This window comes from Colias eurytheme, chromosome 30, assembly GCF_061535395.1.
Source record: "Colias eurytheme isolate Ceu_HAF_F1 chromosome 30, ilColEury1 Martin Lab GWU primary, whole genome shotgun sequence".
Lineage (NCBI taxonomy): Eukaryota > Metazoa > Arthropoda > Insecta > Lepidoptera > Pieridae > Colias > Colias eurytheme.
The window spans coordinates 3,183,568-3,205,854 of record NC_143009.1 but is presented as its reverse complement, the minus strand read 5'-3'; the positions used below and the strand labels follow the sequence as shown (position 1 = coordinate 3,205,854).

Here is a 22,287-nt window from a genome sequence, read left to right as displayed (position 1 = left end):
CGCTTGCACTTCAAGTCTTAGGTACGTGGAACGCCTCAGTGCGAGGTAACGCCGCATGAGTCATGTTTTTTCGTGTTATTATAAGACGTTGTCACGTCAAAACGCACTCGACGCGATAATTGAGTATTTGAATTAATTTTTTTTTTGTGATAAATGGAAAGATTATATATTAGTTTTATAACAAAACTGTTTTTATTTTTATTTTTTTTGCAATAATTCAAAAGTTATTTCAAAATAAAAATTAGTCTTTGAATCCAGTACCGAAGACACGCCGACAATTACTCCCGAAGCGTCACCCGAGCGCGTGTGACGTCATAATGTTAGTTTTCACTCATTGCAGTTGATAGAAAATTAAATATAGTTTGAAAAACTAAACAGGATAAAAAGATAAATTCATGAAATTATTGTATTGTTACCGGGTTTTTATAAGTATACAAAATTTAAATTAAATCCGTCGGTTTATAGTGGGTCTAAATCGAATCGAAAGGAGAATTGGTTACATACAAACATACAGGTGAAGCTAATAAAAGCGTGTTAATAATAAATACAGTGTTTTGATCTATTTAATTTTGTTGTCATTATTAAATTACATATTAATTATATTAATTGTTAATTATATTATTTAAATTTATATTAAAAATGGCGAACCTCAAAAGTTATCGTTTTGTACCATTATGTACGAATACTACAAAGGCAACTCCTGACAAAAATCGGTGATCATAAATATATCAACATCAAGAATATTATTTGTAACTAACTAACTAATTCGGAACTAACTACAAATCGTATGTAAACGCTATGTACTGCAGTTAATAATAGCTATAACATTATGACGTCACAACTGTGGTGACCAGTCATGGCGCGTTTTTAGTCACGTGATTCTAACTTAAATTTCATCAATTTTTAATTGCTTATAATTAACGGAAAAAATTTTTTTTGTAAGTTATTTGCATTAAATATCAATATTATTAATAATAAAGTTTCAAAATACATAAAAAAAATCAATAATTTTTTTTTATTCAAATACTCAATTATGATAATCATAGAGACCACATATCGAAATTCGTGTCATGGCTCTAATGAAACTATAATGTAATCAAAGAAGCAAATTAATTAATAGTTACAATTACCTTGTGACGATCATAGGAAGACCATCCGCGTCCGCGTTAAAATGTAGAAGCCCTTCTGGCTAACATTGAGAGACACCACAAAAAAAAAGTAAGCAAGGCGCAATTTATGAATATACAATAGCGACTTTTATTGTAACAACTTGTGCTTGATATAACGCAATATAAACGTTTTCATTACAGCTACTACACGAAATTATTCACGTTATGGCTCTTTTACAATGACCTATTCGCATTGTTGCTGATTTTTCTCGTTTTCGACAATCCGTCCGCAAGTTCGAGCAACCCCAACCCGCACAAATTTTTAGTTATTAACTTTATTTTGAGCACGAGAGCGAAGCTGTGGGCAACAGCTAGTTACATATATTTTAGATTAATTTAAAATTAAATTTAGTATAATTTTTTTTATAAATACCTGACAATGCAGTAGTTTTATTTTTATTGAATAAAATATTGTGTATGAAACGGAAATGTGTGAATTAATTTTAAGAGAAATATACGTTTTACTTTACATTTGGTTTTATTTATAGATTCCGATAGGCATCTGATAAAATATGTATAATAATGGTCTTACCCAGGGGCGGATTTAAACTACGATGAAAGAGATTACAACTATTACGCCATGTCTCATGGTAGAAGTATTTCGTATGGTGAAGTATCCTGTCATGATCGACGCGATTTATTTGAGTATGCGGCTTGTGCATGCAGCTTGATTACTGTATATAAAACGCAAATATGGGAATTAATTTTAAGACAAATAAAACTGATAAAATATCCAGCTGCTGTGCGGTTTCGCAGACGAACCCGCGGTCAAAAGCAAGTATCATAGTATAAAGAGTTACCTATAATATATGTACTATGTAAGTATCTATTTCCAAAGATGTTCTAACTTCTAGTACATCCTTATAAATAAAATGTATAGAATAAATCGTTGTAAGTATAATAATATAATAATTAATAATAGGTACTTACCGAACGTTAGAGAACTTAGAGAATCGAAACTGTTACCACAAATTGCTTAAAAATTGTTTAACTTAAATTCATTTTATAAAAAGATAACAAAAAGCTTAGACAAAAAGAACTAATAAAAGCTTCCGCGCGTAAAACGAATTTTCAAATTTGTCTTCCATTTTTATTTTTTTTATGAAAGTAGGTACTGCCTATTCACGCTCCGACGTGGTTATAAAAAAAATTGTCGAATATTTTTCATCATTAAAAAAATTTCTTTAAAAAAAATAATTAATTACCTAATTTAATAATAGAGAATCATTGTTTTTTTAGTAGAAAAAACAAGTGTATTCTTAAAAAACATTTAATTTAACAATCAGTTTTAATCACAGCAATATTATAATCAATGCAATTATGGATTACTAAAAACAATAATAATGTTAAATTCAACAAAATTTAACAAACAATAGTAGGTACCTTGAAATAGAAATATTTACAAGACTAATAAATTAATTAAAAAAAAGTCATCAGACATGCGTTTTGAATGCATACTCATACTAAGTACAAATTTCAAAGGTTACTGGCCACTAATGAATTATTAAAAAAAACAACTTTGCCGCCATTTTAGGCGGCATTCATGGTTCATTGACATTTTTGTTGACATTTTGGAAATTAAATAAATTTTACGAAAGTTTTACAATGGCAAAGAAAGATAAAAAGAAAAAGGTATTTTTATTGTTTTATTAATAGATTAAATAAAGTTTTATAAGAAATTACTAGTAAAGAATGAAATTTTGTGAATCGTATAAAATTAAATGATATAATATTAGATACAATAATATAATATTTACTGTGCTTTTGCAAAATGTATACTAATTATTAATGAACAGATTGTTCATTGTTCATGGAAAATAACTTTTTGATGCGCTATATATAGATATTGTTACTTTTCTAGATTATTTTTTTATTTTCAGGATGAAGAACCAGCAGGTGAGTGCTATTTTAAATACTGTCTTAAGTCTTAACCCCTTACAATAAGAACGATATTTTATACTTATTTATTACTAAATAATGAAAATCGGATTAAAATTAATTCAGTCGTTTATATTTTGGACAAACTGGAAATTTTTCATGAAGAGAATCGTATTCTGATAGCTCGACCTTCGATATTCGAATATTCGAATACTAAAATCAGATTTTTTTTCTTAAATGGATTTTTTTTATTTTGCCGCCTTTTTTATCGTGTTAATTATTGCTTTTTATACATATAGGGATACTTTTCTTGCAGTAATTTTCTCTATTAGTGCTTTTATTATCTTATTTACTTACTTACTGCTATTATACCTAAACTTGAAAGGTTGTGAGAATGGATGTATGATTGTTCCTCTTTCACGTTAAAACCACTGAACGAATGTAAATGATATTGGACAGTGATGTAGCTTGTGTACCGGAATAATACATAAGGCAAATACATGCTTTTGTATTGAATTCAAAAGCCCTCTTCACAAAGGGCAGCGTTGGGCGAGTAGAGGCAATCACGATTGGCCTAAATGTCTATGATCGGCCATCATTGTAGATGTTTATTCATAATCGCCGTAACGACAAACATCGAAGATTATTTGTTGGGCCAACACTGCCCATTGTGAATACCCATATTGTTTCTACTGTTAAGTTACGATTAGTGGGCATCTTATTAATAAACAAAACCCTCACAAACATAACAACAATGGTATTACAGAAGTTGAGATCCAAGAGGAAGTCATGGAGATCACAGATTTGGAGCCAGAGCCTGAAGAAATACAGTATACCGATACATCATACACCAGCGCTTCTTTTGAAAGCCTACCTCCTGTTATTGAAGGTAATTTACTTGAATTTATAGTTAAGTGCGATGTATGTTGATACAGATTTTGAGACACCGAGGGGTCCTGGGTTCGATTCCCGGTGGAAACAAAAAAAAAGAACCTACTCCATACAGTAGGTACGTATATTGTAGTATGTTAACAAAAGTGATGGAAAATAAACCATTTTCTACAAAAAAGGCAATCGACATTTTTACTTAAAGTGGTAGGTACGTACGACTTTAATTTCTAAAATTAGAACCATATGACAAAATTTCCCCTTTCTTGAAGTCGGTTGAAAACAGCAGAGATATAAAAAGATCTGTAAAAGATTATGCATCTGCCTCATGTCCCTCAAGGGGACACTGGACCATCTTAATATATATAAATCTCGTGTCACAATGTTTGTCCTCAATGGACTCCTAAACCACCTATCCGATTATAATAAAATTCGCACACCATGTGCAGTTCGATCCAACTTAAGAGATAGGATAGTTTAAGCATGTAGGTACCACGAGCGAAGCCGGGGCGGACCGCTAGTATATTATATAAATCTCGTGTCACAATGTTTGTCCTCAATGGACTCCTAAACCACCTATCCGATTATAATAAAATTCACACACCATGTGCAGTTCGATCCAACTTAAGAGATAGGATAGTTTAAACATGTAGGTACCACGGGCGAAGCCGGGGCAGACCGCTAGTAATATTATAATATTAAATCAATATGATTGGTTGCCATAGTAACCTTGATTCAATGCAGAAAAATATTCTACTGTAGTAAACTGTGTTTTTTATGGTAAGTGTTGAATATAGATTAGGGATTTGATATTTTTAGGGTTCTCTAACAAATAAAATGTAGATATATGCTTCTATTATTTTTAAATTTAGAAAATAGAAGGCAGAAGTGAAAACTTGATTATTAACGTTGAGCATGTTTGATATTTTGGATCCGTCTTTTTCGATCAGGCCACGTGTCCTGACGCGAGTTTAAGATTTTATACCCATTACAGAAAAAGTGCTCAACGCCGCTAAAGAAGTTTTCACTTCAAAAATCACTTGTCGTCAAAGTATAGTAAAATATTGTTTCCAGAACCAAAGCCCAAAAAGAAGAAAGGCAAGAAAAAGGCAGAAGAGGTAAAGTACACTGAAATAATTGTATAAATATACATACATATACCTATAAATATACATACATATATATAAATAAATATAGTATTTACGATTTTTGTTACTACTTAACAGAATTTGATTAATGATGAGATGGAAAGAAAAAACATCGATACAAAGAATGCAATTTAAAAAGCATAAATTTTTGTGTATTATTTAGTCGACTTCGAAAAAAGATTTTTACACGAAACAATATTATTCAAAAAGTTAATCATTCTAAGTTGAAGGAATAATAGCATATTTAGTTCTGCTCATAAAAGATTGTTAATAATTAATTATAGGTAGTGGAAGTTGTCAAAAAGACAAGCAGCGAATTATTTCAGTGGTCTGAGGAATCTATAGTTGGAGGTTAGTAAAACTAATAATTATTTATATAAAAAAATTGGTTCTCTGTAAAGTCGATTTACTGACGATAGTTGAAAGTGACAACGTCTTAAGGCCGATTGTGCTTCTTTGTCGCTCGTTCCGCGCTCTCGCTCGCACTTCAAGCCTTACATGGAACGCCTCAGAGCGAGGTAACGCCGCATGAGTCATGTTTTATCGTGCGTGCAGCCGGCTCTATCGAATTATAAGACGTTGTCACGTCAAAAACACATTAATATTTAGTAACTTACTTCGATTAATTTTCTTGCTAAATCCTAACGTCTTATCGTTAAAAAAAATTTGATGACATAATATCGTTAACAATTTTATAAAATATTATTAACATTACAGAAGAACAGCAGAAAGTGGAAGAAGAAGAACCAGAGACAAAAAAGAAGAAAGGCAAGAAAGGAAAGAAGGAAAAGGAAAAAGAAGAAATACCCGTTTTCGAAAAGGTAACAGAAGTTTCAATGTTACTACATATATTTATGACTAGCTGTGCTCCACTCCTGTTGGTGTGATGATATATAGCCTATAGCCTTCCTCGATAAATGGGCTATCTAACACCTAAATAATTTTTCACCAGTAGTTCCCGAGATTAGCGTATTCAAACAAACAAACAAACTCTTCAGCTTTATAATATTAGTATAGATTTAACTAAAGACGCAGGTACAAAAGCTTGACAAAATTTTGAATGATATTCTTTTGCAAATAAAAAGGTTATATTCTTTAGGAAGTTTTATCTGTTCAAATCTGATATTTGAATAAATAAAATTCCCTTATTATGTACTGTTAGCATGCTATCATATTTTTTTTGTTTATCTGCACCTTAGTAACAAGTCAGTGTGGAAAAAGTTATAGGAATAATAGGAAGTACAAGTGTATAATAAAAGATATTATATTTAGTGAATGATAATTTGAATAGAAAAACTTTGTGAGCTTAAATGAGCAAAATTTATGGAGTGTGTTGTCCAAACTTCTGAAACAGGCAATTCCAAGATATAAGGAGTTTATAAATTGATTTATATTTATGGCAAATCATCAATAATTGGTATTTGGTTTATAACACGTATAAGTTGACCAGATACGTAAAAAATACGACTTTCAAAACTTCTGCAAAAGAACTATCAAAGTTATTCATGGGCGTAGCCACGGTGGGGCAGGGTGGGGCACTTGCCCCACCCTGGCTCTGGTCTGGAAGGTACCTAACCAAATCTAAAAAACGTAATTATCTAGGTACTGACTACAAAACTTAATATCCGTTAAAAAATTCTCACTCGAAAGCTGTTGTCAGTCGACACAAAAAAAATGCGATCTAAACTTTTTGTTTAGATCGCATTTTTTTTTGTGTCGGCTTGCGCTTCTATGTTACAATATGATTTAAACCACTTTTGGTTCCAGAAAAAGTAGTGTAGTACTGTTACCCCATTCAAAGCTGTTTTTATTTAGCCAAATTCGCACTAAATTTCCCATCCAATTTCACTTTTGTTTTAGGATAAGTTACTGACCATAAAAGCACAAAATGCTGACAGATCCAGGTGGAGCTACGCTCGCAATCTTACATAAAAGTTTTTGGCCGATATCTCGGAAACTATCCGTTTTAAGGCAAAAAATATTGGGAATTTTTTGTAGGTAGTAAAATTTTACACCTTTTATACCTTGTAAACTTTATGTAAAACTTTCCGTTTACGATTTATGGCCTATTTAATGAGCCGGTTAATCATCTTTGGCAAGTAACTCTTTAAATATTGGATTTATCAATGAAATGCAAAGGCATTAATATATTATACATGTGCATTATCCATTTATTAAGATTACTTTATTTGAAACTTTTTTTTCTAATCCTTTTTGAGTTATTTAACGTTTGGCGATAAATAGTAAATTTCAAGGTACCTATGCATGTTTCGTATATATTTCGTACATATGTTTCGTATATATTCTAAATAATATTGAGTAGTTATTTTATATTCGGATGCAAGAATAAAATAAAGGAAAATATTTAAAAAAATGTATTAAAAATTTTCTATAAGTAAAAAAAAAAATCAAAAATTTTGCCGTTTCGGAAACGGTGAAAATCCACTTGCATTGGAAATTTCTTCTTCGTTTTTATTACATCCGTAAAAAAGCTTTTGGCCTGCCACGTCGTGACGTCACCCGCCGAGCCTCGGCATTTCTACATTATACGTGGAACAACTCAAAAAATATGGGCACTAGAAAAAAAATTTCAAACAAAACTTGTAGAGAATAAAGTGACCTAAAAACTATGTACATAAATGCATTTTATTCATTAATCCAATATTTTAACGATCAACCGGTTCATCAAATAGGCCATAAACCGTAAATAGTAAGTTTTACAAAAAATTTTACATGGTATAAAATATGCGTAATTTTACTTTCTACAAAAAAGTCTAAGCAACTTTTGCCCTAAAGTGGATAGTTTTCGAGATATCGGTCAAAAACTATAAGATTGCGAGCAAAGCTCCACCTGGATCTGTCTGCATTCTGTGTTGCACCTAAAACAAACATGAAATCGGAAGTGCAAGGTTTTGCTTTATTTACTGAGTTATTTAAAATGGTTCATTTTTCTATTTACATAGACCTATATTTTATGGTAAAAAGGAATCATATTATTGTATTAGACAGATAAACTATATAATATACGGATGAAATTTATAACATAAACGGCTGTAGGTATCTTTTGTTTGTTTTGATTTATTCATTATTATTTCAGCTTGATACCGCCACGTGTTCTTGAAAAAAAAGGTATTTTTAGACAGACAGACGCACAACAAACTCTGCCTGTCGGTTTGTCTGTCAACACACTTTTTCTTAGGAACCCGTAGAGTTATCAAACTGAAATTTATATCGAATACGGTCTCGGTACGGTACGGTCTACGGTCTCTTAAAGCTGTGAAAAAAAATCAAACTTATAAGCCAACGCAATCAAAAGATACAACCATTTTATGCTGCAAATTATCGCAAATTTCGACAAGGGAATCAAAACCTACATTGTACCTACTTCCCGTGAACACAGAGTCTTGAAATTTGGTTAAAAGCAATGTCTTATAGCACAGATAAAGGAAAAATTGCTAAAACATACATTTTAGAGTTACAACTTAATAAAAAGTAGGTTTATTCGGAGCCCTCGGTGCGCGACTCCGACTCGCACTTGGCCGGTTTTTTTTTTGCCCCACCCTGTGCCCATGGCTAGCTACGCCCATGAAGTTATTCTAGACCTTTCTAAAGATTTTGGGTAACAGCCAAAAAATTGGAAAAGTATGAACAAAAAGGAGAGAGAAGCCTGGATGCAGGCGAGGATAGACGAATGGAGGGCGGAGAAAGAGGCTGAAAAGTTAGTTTTTATAGTCTAGATATAAATTACAAAGACGTTAAATGTATAGCAGTTTAGTTTTATCAATAGATAGACACATAAAAACTGAAAGAATAGAATAAATTCGATCGCTCTGGCGGGTCACGAGTGGCTGAATTGGTCAAGCATCCGCCCCGGATTGGCGAGAAGGGATGCGGGTTCGAGTCCCGACTCGTGATCGATTTTTTTCTATTCTTTATAAATTTATGAGCAGCAAGACGTTTGGAAAACTATTTTTCTAAATTATGCAGTTAAATCAGAATTTTGATTTAGAATGTCAAAGTGTATTCTCTTAATCCTCCAAAACAAACTAGAATTCATTTAACATACCTCAAAAGTAGACCATTATTAAAGTGAAACTTTTATTACATGTCGCGTGACGGTCGAACCGTACGATAATATAAAAATAAAATAAAATAAAATTTTATTTATGTATACTATCGTTTTAATATCGTATTTGCGTACTGATAAGTTATTTCTAGATAGAAATCACTAAGTACTAAGTAAAGTAACTAGTATAGATATACTATCATCGAAAACCTTAAAACATCTAGATTTCAAACATTTCGTCCTCAGACAAGCAATTCTAGCAGGTGCTAAAGAAAAACGAGCAAACCTGGCTAGAGAAAGAGCTGAGTTAATGGCCAAAGATCACGCGGAACAAGATATACGGAGGGACATACTGGCAAAAGCATGCGCTTTGTTTCATAGTGAGTGAAGATATGGCCACAGTAAATAGAACACGAACAGTATGGAAACTATGTTGAAAACGTTCGAAACCGAACATTCGTACAAACATGTATCATCGAACCAATAAAATACAATACTTTTCGAAACGAAAATTTTCGTTTAACCTAAGAATATTATTATATTATCTGTGGTTCAATTTACAGATAAGGTCGTCATAACAAGTTAAAAAAAGACGTGTGGCACTCGGGGACTGCCGCGGTAAAGCATATTGCATGCTATGCCTTCAAGCCACACCTCCGCGCCCGTCGGAATGGGGAGCGTGAGGTTTTTCGTTACGGAATTTCAAGATTCGGTCGCCGCGCTCAAGGCCCGCGATAGAAGCTTTGCAATAGCTTAAAAAATACAAAATTATTGCTCAATGACAACATTATTGCTTAAAGACTCAGTTGCCTTACTGTTCGTATTCTATTTACTGTGGCAAAATTTTCTATTACATCATACGTCACTTATTTAAAGTTTATTGAATAAAATTAAATACTATAACATAAATGGTGAGATTATAATGATTTTATTGATCCTTTTCAGAATTTGAAAAACAGAAAATCGATTATGCCAGGACAAAACAGTTGGAAGCAGAGGTACTTATGTCACAGATTAGATACTAGCTTATGTTAAGTTTTACTAAACTACTAGATGTTTTAATAATTTAATAGACGTCTAGTTATTATTTTATTGGGGTTATTCACTATGAATATTTTTGTCATTATTTTACAAATAATTATTAAAATTAACATAATGCATTTTAAATATATTATGATTTCTGTAACAGTTAGGCCCAGTTTCGCCATTCTCCTTTTATATATTAGTAGATTACAGTAAATATTATAATTTATTAGTTATAAGGATAGTAAGTATAACCTTCATCACCAATTTAATCACCAGTGGCAACAATATCTCCGTTGCGACGGTCTCCCGGACCCCAGGGTGGTGACACAGATGAACACATATCTTCACCTATGGAGGATCAACTCCAAGTGTGATGATGATGAACTGGATGTAAGGTGTCGGGATGCACTGCCGGTAAGTTGGTGATGATGATGATATGATGGTTGATGATGATCAATCGATCGTTGATGATGTTAATATTTTTTTTTTCAATAATAGCGATGCGATAATATTTAGATTGTGTGAAGTATTTTAGATTGCAAATGGTATGATTGGTAAAACATGTCGAACAGATGAAGAATTAATGATGTTTGTGATTGAATATGAGGTAGATTTTGGTAAAAATGTTGGCATTCTAGCTTGTCTATGTTATGTTGCGAAAGTAATTTACTTTCTAGAAATTTCGTTTAACTCGAAATGTGATGATGATGAACAGGATATTATATATACGGGGCAGGTTTTGGCATTTATCACAATGTAAAAATCTCGTAAAAAGTAGAATTAAAAATGGCAGAAAAGGCCATATTCATTCGTTGAATTATTAAAATATATTTCATAAGAACATTAATTTATGAACTGTTTTTAGATGCTGGCAATGCTTGAAGAGTTTGTAGCTAACTCAAGACAATATACGGCATTACAAGCACAGTCGTATAATGAGGTATGTGTAAATTATTTCTAGCAATTTAGATTTTGTTATTTATTATGTGCAAAGCTTAATTTATTTAATTCAAATCAAAAGATTAAAAATTACGCGTTAATAAATGACTTTTAAGTTAAGGGCCGATTTTTCAATGCTTGGATAAAACTTATTCGTCGAATAATTTATAAAACTACCATTTTAAAAACGTATTCTAATTGCCCGTATTTGACAGTTTCCTTGGCATTTTAATATTATCGTGTAATACATACTTTATTGGACGGATAAGTTTTATCCAAGCATTGAAAAATCGGCCCTAAGTATATTTTCCTGTGCGCACTAATAAACGCAACCACTACCGCCAGCCAGACAGCCCGGACTCTAACCGAAATAGCAAGAGAAACAGTATATCAAAAACCCAACTATACTAAAATGACTGTTTTTAAAACGTTGCTAGCTCCCGTACCATATAATCAACATGAAATGGTCAAATATATTATGTTGCTCACCCCGAACAGGTCCGCCTAGCGCTCCGCGAACAACTATCACACGCTATACAATGTGCCTCCTACACAATACTACGTGACTTGGAACACAAACTCGTTTGGGATTCCATCAGATTGGCCACTTATGGGAGAGAATTTAATGGATTACGTTTAAATATATGGGTTGCTATACCGCTGCCTACGAGAAGATTGAAGCCGGTTGAACCGGAAAGGTATCAAGATAATAATCATTGTCATCATCTTTGTCGTCATATTCATCTTCGGCATTGTTTTCATCTTCATCGTCAAAATAGCCATCGTCACCATCATCATCATTATGTGCATTCCAATTTATGAAGTCTATATCTTTGTCAGTAGGTATTCACAATTATTCAAAATTGATAGCGATTTCGACATTTGGGGAATGTCCAGTTTTCGTACAAAAAAAAGCCTGAGTTGTCTAATTTATATAAAACCTACATTACATTACTACATACAACGTTATTATCTAATATCTAATATTCTAATATCTAATCTTATACAGGGTGTAATCGTTAAGTGTGCACAGGCGATTTTTCCGTAAGTATTACAGATAACAAAAAACTTTAAACTGATATCGAAAGTACTTAACCTAATGAGTAAAATGGCGGTAATAAATTTTTAAAAATAAATCGAGAAATATCAAAAAAATTATCTTTAAACCCTCCCATACATTAAGTATGAAATATGAATATCCCATATACATTTAATATGAAAGATTTTAGCTTTCTTTTTCTTTTTTTGGTTTTCTGCTTTAATTACTTCGCAAATTTGAAGTGACATTTTCCACGTTTTTCCGGACATTTCCACGCATTTTCCGTACATTTTCACGCATTTTCCGGGTATTTTCCAGATATTTACCAGGCATTTTCCGGACATTTCCATGACATAGCCTGTAAATGTCTGGAAAATGTCTGAAATATCCCCTCCCCGGTAAATAACCGGAAAATGCCTGGGAAATGTCTGGAAAATATCCGGAAAATGCGTGGAAATTCCCGGAAAATAACCGGAAAATGCCTGGGAAATGTCTGGAAAATATCCGGAAAATGCGTGGAAATTTCACGAAAACCCGCCTGGAAAATCCCTGGAAAATGTGTGAAAATGTCCGGAAAATATCCGGAAAATGCGTGAAAATGTCCGGGAGAAGCGTGGAAAATGCTCGGAAAATCCCCGGAAATTGCCTAGGAGATTCCCGGAAAATAACCGGAAAATACCTGGAAAATGTTTGGAAAATATCCGGAAAATGCGTGGAAAATTCCGGAAAAACCGTGGAAAATCCCTGGAAAATATCCGGAAAATGCGTGGAAATGTCCGGAAAATATCCGGAAAATATCCGGAAAATGAGTGAAAATGTCCGGAAAATGCGTGAAAATGTCCGGGAGAAGCGTGGAAATACCTGGAAAATATCCGGAAAATGCGTGGAAAATTCCGGAAAAACCGTGGAAAATGCCTGGAAAATCCCTGGAAAATATCCGGAAAATGCGTGAAAATGTCCGGAAAATATCCGGAAAATGCGTGAAAATGTCCGGAAAATGCGTGAAAATGTCCGGGAGAAGCGTGGAAATGTAAGGAAAATATCCGGAAAATGCGTGAAAATGTCCGGAAAATATCCGGAAAATGCGTGAAAATGTCCGGAAAATGCGTGAAAATGTCCGGAAAATATCCAGCAAATGCGTGAAAATGTCCGGAAAATATCCGGAAAATGCCTGGAAATCCCCGGAAAGTGCCTGAGAAATGTCCGGAAAATGTCTGGGAAATGCGTGGAAAATATCCGGAAAATGCGTGAAAATGTCCGGAAAAAGCGTGGAAAATGCCACTTCAAATTTGCGAAGTAATTAAAGCAGAAAACCAAAAAAGAAAAAGAAAGCTAAAATCTTTCATATTAAATGTTACATATGGGATATTCATATTTCATACTTAATGTATGGGAGGGTTTAAAGATAATTTTTTTTATATTTCTCGATTTATTTTTAAAAATTTATTACCGCCATTTTACTCATTAGGTTAAGTACTTTCGATATCAGTTTAAAGTTTTTTGTTATCTGTAATACTTACGGAAAAATCGCCTGTGCACACTTAACGATTACACCCTGTATATAAAAATGAATCGCAAAATGTGTTGGTAAGCGCATAACTCGAGAACGGCTGAACCGATTTCGATAATTCTTTTTTTATTATATTCCTGAAAGTACGAGGATGGTTCTTATGTAGAGAAAAAGTAAACATGTACCACGGGCGAAGCCGGGGCGGACCGCTAGTATTCTAATATATTCTAATATTCTAATATCTAATATCTAATATTATCTAATATTCTAATATCTAATATTCTAATATTTCTAATATATATTATAAAGGCGAAAGTTTGTAAGGATGTATGGATGTATGGATGTATGGATGTATGGATGTTTGTTACTCTTTCACGTAAAAACTACTGAACCGATTACAATGAAATTTAGCACACATATAGAGGGTAACTTGGATTAACACATAGGATAGTTTTTATCCCGGAAATCTCACGGGAACGGGAACTATCCGGGTTTTCCTTTGAAAATGCGGGCGAAGCCGCGGGCGGAAATCTAGTATATTATAAAGGCGAAAGTTTGTAAGGATGTATGGATGTATGGATGTATGGAAGTTTGTTACTCTTTCACGTAAAAACTACTGAACCGATTACAATGAAATTTAGCACACATATAGAGGGTAACTTGGATTAACACATAGGAGAGTTTTTATCCCGGAAATCCCACGGGAACGGGAACTATGCGGGTTTTCCTTTGCAAACGCGGGCGAAGCCGCGGGCGGAAATCTAGTAAATCCATAACAACGTCATTTCTAAATTAAAAAAACTTTTTTGAAATACAGCTTATCACTTTAAAAAAAAATTCAAAAAATTCAAAATTTCAGAGAGCCAGTTGAACTATCTTTCCCATCTATGCGTGTAGGCGTCAAACTACCAAAGATTATAGACGGTACGAACGTGTGCGTACGCGCAGCTAGATCTATGGTAGATCTATTGAGCGAGAGTTCTAGATCCTTCGCGTTAGCTGCAGAAATGCCGAACCGATATGAGGGTAATTTGATATTTTAGACAAATTGAAAGCTTGTGGTTTTTGAGGGTATTCTAAGATTTTCTGTGTATTCATTTATTAGATGTTAGTAAATAAATGTTAATTCTTCTTCTCTCTTTTAAAATTCCCCTTTCACATTACTGAGTAGTGCCTTACAACTCAGAACAAATTAGGCTGTGAATATTATTTCAAAAGTACGATTTTATCAAAGATGAAAATAACATTTTATTGCCTCATTCTTTGAAAATGTGGCAAATTTTAATATGTAAACGTTACTGCTTTAAACTTAAAATATTATTAATTGGTTTGAAATCACAGCTATGACGTCATAATAAGCCCCCCTAGTCAAGTGGCTTTCTGTTAGCGTAGCGTTCAATAGAATAGACTACGAATGTATGAGATTGACGTAAGCTGTAGATACGTTTATCTACAGCCTACGTCAATCTCATACATTCGTAGTCTATTCTATTGAACGCTACGCTAACAGAAAGCCTTATCTACAGCCTACGTCAATCTCATACATTCGTAGTCTATTCTATTGAACGCTACGCTAACAGAAAGCCACTTGACTAGTGGTTAGGGAGCCAGGTGCAAATTTGGTTAACTATTTCCTCTCAAGAGATAATTCGTCAGACGCATGAGAGTATAGTATTATAAAGCCTCGTGAACGTCAGCTGGCGCTCGGTTGAGGGGGTGAGCGGTTGTAGCCTCCCACGCACATAGGAAAAAAAATACATTCATTCATTCATTTCCTCTCAGCTAAAAATTTGTCAAATTGTAGCTAACCCAATATCTCAACGAAAAAAAATAGTCAGCTGGTTACAACATGGTGTCGTCAGCTGGTGTCTCGAACATGAAAGTTAAATTTAAAGAAAAATTTATTTTCCGTTATTTCCTCTCAAACAAAAATTTACCTGATGATAGCTTATATGTAACTGTGGATAAATATATATGTCAGCTGGCTGTATCTTGGTGGAAAAACCGTCAGCTGATACGGGAGGCTACAACCGCTCTTCCCCCCAACCGAGCTCCAGCTGACGTTCACGAGGCTTCATAATACTATACTTTGATGCATTTTACTAATTACCGCTTGAGAGGAACTTGGTCATAAAATCTGCTGCTGGCTCCCGGACCATAGGGGGGCTGAGCTCTAATCCGTTCATACTTTCATAGCGATTAAGAAATCTCAACAGAAAATCTATCTATTCATAATTTCTTTAATTCCTTTACATTAATTACAGACCTCTTCATATTCAACGTAAAAGAGCACGTGGCCACTTACAAACTCAAAAAGGAACAAGACGACATACGGAATAAGTTTTACAAAGAAATAGGGCAGAAGATAAAGGAAGTCGAAACATTTTTAAAGGCAAATCCGTTAGTACATGTTCTAAACATGTTTTTCATCATGCCTCATGCTCAAGCTACACGCTGAAGCTTCATGCTCAAGCTACACGCTGAAGCTTCATGCTCAAGCCTCATGCTCAAGCCTCAAGCTTAAGTCTCATGCTCAAGCCTCATGCTCATGCTTCTTGCTCAAGCCTCATGCTCAAGCCTCATGCTCAAGCTTCATGCTCATGCCTCATGCTCAAGCTACATGCTCAAGCCTCATGCTCAAGCTTCATGCTCAAGCCTCATGCTCATGCCTCATGCACAAGCTTCATGCTCAAGCCTCATGCTCAAGCTTTGTGCTCAAGCTTCATGCTCAAGCCTCATGCCCATGCCTCATGCTCAAGCTTCATGCTCATGCTTCATGCTCAAGCCTCATGCTCAAGCTTCATGCTCCAACCTCATGCTCAAGCCTCAAGCTCAAGCTTCATGCTCTTGCCTCATGCTCAAGCCTCATGCTCAAGCTTCATGCTCATGCTTCATGCTCAAGCCTCATGCTCAAGCTTCATGCTCAAGCTTCATACTCAAGCTTCATGCTCAAGCTTCATACTCAAGCTTCATACTCAAGCTTCATGCTCAAGCTTCATGTTCAAGCTTTATACTCATGCTTTGCCAATTTCTATTTTAGTGTTATGCTTTCTCTATTTCTAGTACAACAGTGTATAAAATTTAGATTACCCGTACATATTAAATGTCTGCAAAAAAATATATATACATATTCTCAAATAAAAAAAGACGTGTGGCACTCGGGGACTGCCGCGGTAAAGCTATTGCATAGCATGCCTTCAAGCCACACCTCCGAGCCCGTCGTAGTGTGGAGCGTGAGGTTTTATCGTTACGGAATTTCTCGATTCGGTCCCCGCGCTCAAGGATAGAAGCTATGCAATAACTTAAAAACCAAATCAAAATACAGTTTGTATAATATATGAATTGGAATATTTTTAATGACTATTTTGACAGTTTTTAATGTATTTGAATTTAAACCGGTTTGGGTACTTTACAGACTGTTTACAAATATCTTATTATGGCTGCAATCGTTTCAGATATACAAAGAATGAGAAAGAAAAAGAAGAATTGGATAACTTGAACATGGCCGAGCCGCCGTTCTTGCCCGATCCTAGAACTTTTATTGGCGAACAAAATGGTAATATTTTGAAATTATCAGAAATAGAGATTATTTAAATAAAATCATCAAAATCGGTCCGCTCAGTCCAAAGTAGTGAGCTAACAAACTAAAAAAGAAATTAAAAGTTGAATTTATGGATAAGGCGGATGCTTGACCAACTCAGCCACTCGTGACTCGCCATAGAGATCGAATTTATTCTATTCCTTCAGTTTTATGTGTCTAAGGGACACACCGCGCGCCATCTATTGAGATGATTAACAACTATCTCAACCAATACGAAACGTCTTTCAATGAATACAATATTGTAACGATGGAACACGACCACTTTTGTTGAATTTGATATTTCTGGTTATACGGCATTCAAATGCTTTATAAGTATAAATTTATAAAGAATAGAAAAAATTCGATCTCGAGGCGGGACTCGAGTGACTGAGTTGGTCAAGCATCCGCCCCGGATTGGCGTGAAATGATGCGGGTTCGAGTCCCGCCTCGTAATCGAATTTGATATGTTCTTTATAAATTCATTGAAACTTCCTTGAAGTGAGTTGATGCTCATGCCTCATGCTCAAGCCTCAAGCTCATGCCTCCTGCTCAAACCTCATGCTCAATCCTCAAGCTCATGCCTCATGGCATGTAGCCTTATCCTCAAGCCCAAAGCTCATGCCTCATGCTCATGCCTCATGTTCAAGCTACATGCTCATACCACATACCTACTATAAACAAAAAATTCACGATCGCCTATTAAAAGGTCACTAAAAATGTCCGAGCGGTGTTTGTATAAAAAATTCATTGAAATTAACACCTTATTTCGTAGCAGTAATGTTCAAAGTCTATTGTATCGCTCAATAGAAAACTCTGCTATAAACGCGTAGGCAGAGTTTTGAACGTGGTTATGAATCTAGTTGTTTATTGTGTGTCAATTTATAATTATTGATATATTAACTGTTTGTTTTAACCATATTATGTGTGTAATAAAATGACTAGCTATTGAAAAATAAAATGTTTTTGGTGATTAATACCAATGAAAATAAAACGAATAAAGATGTTATTGCTTTTCACTTGAAAATATTTTAATTTACACTTGAAATTGACTTATTCAATAACAATATTGTATAAAACAGTAGCTTTCTCTGTCCCTATGTCCCTTTGTATGCATAAATCTTTAAAACTACGCTACGGATTTTGATAGGTTTTTTTTAATAGATAGAGTGATAAATGAGGAAGGTTTTAGTATATTTTAATATATAATTAAACAGTTTGGTTTCACAAAGGGGCGCTCAACCACAGATGCTGGAGTTGCACTACTAACACATATATATAAGGCATGGGAAAACTCAAAAAATGCTTTGGGGATATTTTGTGACCTCTCCAAGGCATTTGACTGCGTTGAACATTGTACCTTATTGCGTAAACTTAATCACTATGGGATTAAAGGACAAGCTCAGAACCTCATAGCCTCATACCTGCATGATAGGATACAAACTGTAGTTGTTAATGGAGAACGTTCTAGCGGTGCGTCAATTAACATTGGTGTTCCACAGGGATCTATTTTAGGACCCTTCTTGTTCTTGGTATATATCAATGATCTACCTTATTATTTACAGGATAGGTGTGAAATAGTTCTGTTTGCAGATGATACCTCATTAATATTTAATGTGGATAGGCATGACCCAAATGTTGACGAAGTGAACAGTGCTCTTTTACACATATCCGACTGGTTTACTGCTAATAATTTATTATTAAATGCCAAAAAAACAACTTGTGTTGAATTTTTACTACCAAACGTTAAAAAGTTAAGCAGAAATATTACCTTGAACGGGGAGGTATTACACCCTACAGAATCGACTGTATTTCTTGGGTTAACATTGGACGAGAAACTACAGTGGGGAGCCCATGTCAACACCGCTGCAGGTAAGCTCAGTTCAGCAGCATATGCAGTCCGAAAGGTAAGGCATCTCACCGATGAAGATACAGCTAGATTGGTTTATTTCAGCTACTTTCATAGTATTATGTCCTATGGAATTCTACTATGGGGCAGGGCAGCAGATATAGAAACTATATTTATCTTACAGAAAAGAGCCATTCGTTCTATATATAATTTACGTGCTCGGGACTCACTAAGAGATCTCTTTAAGAATACTGGTATCCTTACTGTACCATCACAGTATATATTTAATAATATTTTGCATGTACACAAAAACGCCGACTTACACACAAGAGTAGGAGATAGACACTGTTATGGCACAAGGAACAGAAATAGAATTGAAATGCCATTTTTCCGATTAGCTAAAGTTAAAAATTCATTTATGGGTCAAGGTATACGCTTTTACAATAGAATTCCTCATAATATTAAAGAGTTTAGTAGTTCTAAATTTAAAACTTATATAAAAAATGTACTAGTTCAGAGAGCGTACTACAGTATTCAGGAATATATGGACGATAAAAACCCATGGAGGGTTGTCGCGTAAAAACCACAGGACAGTTCTTTGGCATGTTATTACAATACTTATATGTTGTTACATATGTATTTTGTAAAATTGTAAAACTGACATGATTTAAAAGAGCAACTATGGAGTTTCTTGCCGGTTCTTCTCCGTAGATACTGCTTTCCGAATCGGTGGTAAATTTTAAAATATGTAATGACGTTTCAAAAGTGCTTCTTTAAGAAGTCTAATTGAATAAATAAATGTTTGAGTTTGAGTTTGAGTTTGAGTTTGAATTTATTAGGTTTTAGACAAAGCGGCCGAAGCCGCGGGCGGCAAGCTAGTTATGTATTTTTTTAATTGCAGAACTCATCTTTGCGAAATATCTGAAAACCTGCATGACACGCACACGCACCGGTGAAATCAATTTGAGGAAATACAGGTAAAAATAGCGTGTGCGCCAAGCACACGTGTCAGAAGTGAAACTTCTTTGGCAAGATTCTAACTTACCAAAATCGTCGCCTTACTCCATGACGTGACGGTATTGCCATGACGCGAATTTGAAATTTTACTCTCAACGCGCATAAAGAAGTTTCACTTCAAAAAGAATTACAGATAAAAACTTTTTATTTCAATAATTTATTTCAGAATATGCAATGGAGTACTAAATCTAGATTTGTTAACAACGCCGCCTCAACCTAAACGTATGCTGGGCGGCGTAGTACTAACTGCATGTAAGTTTTATTTTAGTATTCCTACAAAAGTAAAGCTATTATTTATAAAGCTATTGCATAGCTTCTATCGCGGTCCTTGAGCGCGGGGACCGAATCGAGAAATTCCGTAACGAAAAAACCTCACGCTCCCCACGGGGACGGGCGCGGAGGTGTGGCTTGAAGGCATAGCATGCAATAGCTTTACCGCGGCAGTCCCCGAGTGACACACGTCTTTTTTTAGTATTGTTACAATTATAGTATAGCTATTATTTATTTATTTATTTACTTCACTACATAGTATAAAACAAAGTCGCTTTCTCTGTCCCCATGTCCCTTTGTATGTTTTAATCTTTAAAAACTAAACAACGGAGTTTGATGCGGTTTTTTTTTAATAGTGATTCAAGAGAAAGGTTTTAGTATATAATTTATTAGGTTTTAGACAAAGCGGGTGAAGCCGCGGGCGGAAAGCTAAATACTTAATAAATAAAAAAATATTGAACATTAAGTATTTATTGAAATTTTTTACATTAAAAAATATGTATGTTCTCACTTCTTGTGAGATTATCATTAGTCAAACTAGGTGTTACCCGCTCCTTCAAAGTCAGAGGTAAATAAAAATAACAAAATATGTATTGGAATTTATACAATTTTAAGATGTTTCAATTAGATAACCACTAGCTTTCCGCCCGTGGCTTCGCCCACGTTTTCAAAGAAAGACCCGCATAGTTCACGTTTCCGTGGGATTTCCGGGATAAAACCTATCCTATGTGTTAATCCAAGTTACCCTCTATATGTGTGCTAAATTTCATTGTAATCGGTTCTGTAGTATTTGCGTGAAAGAGTAACAAACACACACATACACATCCTCACAAACTTTCGCATTTATAATATTAGTAGGATAGGTCATAATGGATCTTCCCATGGGAATGATATTCGTTTACTTGTCATCAAAAATATATTAGATAATTTTTTTTTCAAATAAAAGAAACAAATTAATGTAAAGCAAAACATATATTTATCATAAAATTAATTTAATAAAAATATAATAACTTAAAATACATATTTAAATTAATTGTATAAAACGCGACAACCCGTGTTTCCTCGATGGTAAGTAACTATCTGTGGTAACTATCCTATTTCGTAGGCTGAAGAAATAATACCTAAAAACCTATTTAATATAAAACTAGGGTACAGTAAATAAATAAATAGCCTTATAATATTAACAGAGCCCTCATTGTATAAGATTTATTTTACACAATTCAAAAATATAGGCAGCCTTAAAATACCATTCGCTTTAGTGGACTTAAAGTTAATGTCCTAATACCTATGAACAAATCAATATTTATTTAATTCGTATATTTGAAGTCTATTTCTTTAGCTCTTTCCTATTTATTACTATTCAATTTACAGGTCGGTCTAATTTACAATAAGTTTTGAAGTGAAACTTTTTTAGGCGCGTTGAGAGTAAAATTTCAAGGTCACGTTTCAAGGCGACGATTTTGAATCCTGCAAAGAAGTTTCACTTCTGACATGTGCTCGGTACACATGCCCTTTTTTCATAATCGAGAATGTTAACTTATTTTAAAATCTCTGTACTGTATGGTCAAATTAGTTTTGACTACATTTCGTTTCCTTCGAACTTGTAGTGGTACTATTATGCCAGATAAAATTACCAAAGATACGTATTCTTTGATATTGTTATTTGGCATAATATAATCATGCCAGCGAATCGTTTTCCGTGTTCTTTCGTTCTTTCGTTTTCCTCGTAACAAGCGTGAAGCGACCTCTTGAGCCGTCACCAGAAGTCATTGTGAAGTCCGCATGCCACACGATGTAGGTCTTGGTGAGCATCAGGTAGTGCTATGTAACATATATTCTAGTTTCATTAGAGCCATGACACGAATTTCGATATGTGGTCTCTATGATTGTCATAATTATCGCGTCCGCGTT

General features: G+C 34.2%; 1 protein-coding gene across 1 annotated transcript in view; it reads left to right on the top strand.

Annotated features, from left to right (window-relative positions):
- Positions 1-3,818: 3,818 nt before the first annotated feature.
- LOC149895758 (dynein axonemal intermediate chain 7-like) overlaps positions 3,819-22,287 on the top strand; it is a 34,386-nt gene continuing 15,917 nt past the window's right edge. Inside the window, exons 1-15 of the mRNA XM_090118486.1 lie at positions 3,819-3,936; positions 5,010-5,053; positions 5,368-5,434; positions 5,801-5,904; positions 8,710-8,801; positions 9,396-9,529; positions 10,095-10,147; positions 10,452-10,589; positions 11,041-11,115; positions 11,613-11,812; positions 14,523-14,689; positions 15,928-16,063; positions 17,119-17,219; positions 19,991-20,066; positions 20,273-20,358. Coding sequence (XP_089974612.1) covers positions 3,837-3,936; positions 5,010-5,053; positions 5,368-5,434; positions 5,801-5,904; positions 8,710-8,801; positions 9,396-9,529; positions 10,095-10,147; positions 10,452-10,589; positions 11,041-11,115; positions 11,613-11,812; positions 14,523-14,689; positions 15,928-16,063; positions 17,119-17,219; positions 19,991-20,066; positions 20,273-20,358 — 1,573 coding nt within the window. The 5' untranslated portion in view covers positions 3,819-3,836. The remainder of the gene's footprint in view (positions 3,937-5,009; positions 5,054-5,367; positions 5,435-5,800; positions 5,905-8,709; positions 8,802-9,395; positions 9,530-10,094; positions 10,148-10,451; positions 10,590-11,040; positions 11,116-11,612; positions 11,813-14,522; positions 14,690-15,927; positions 16,064-17,118; positions 17,220-19,990; positions 20,067-20,272; positions 20,359-22,287) is intronic.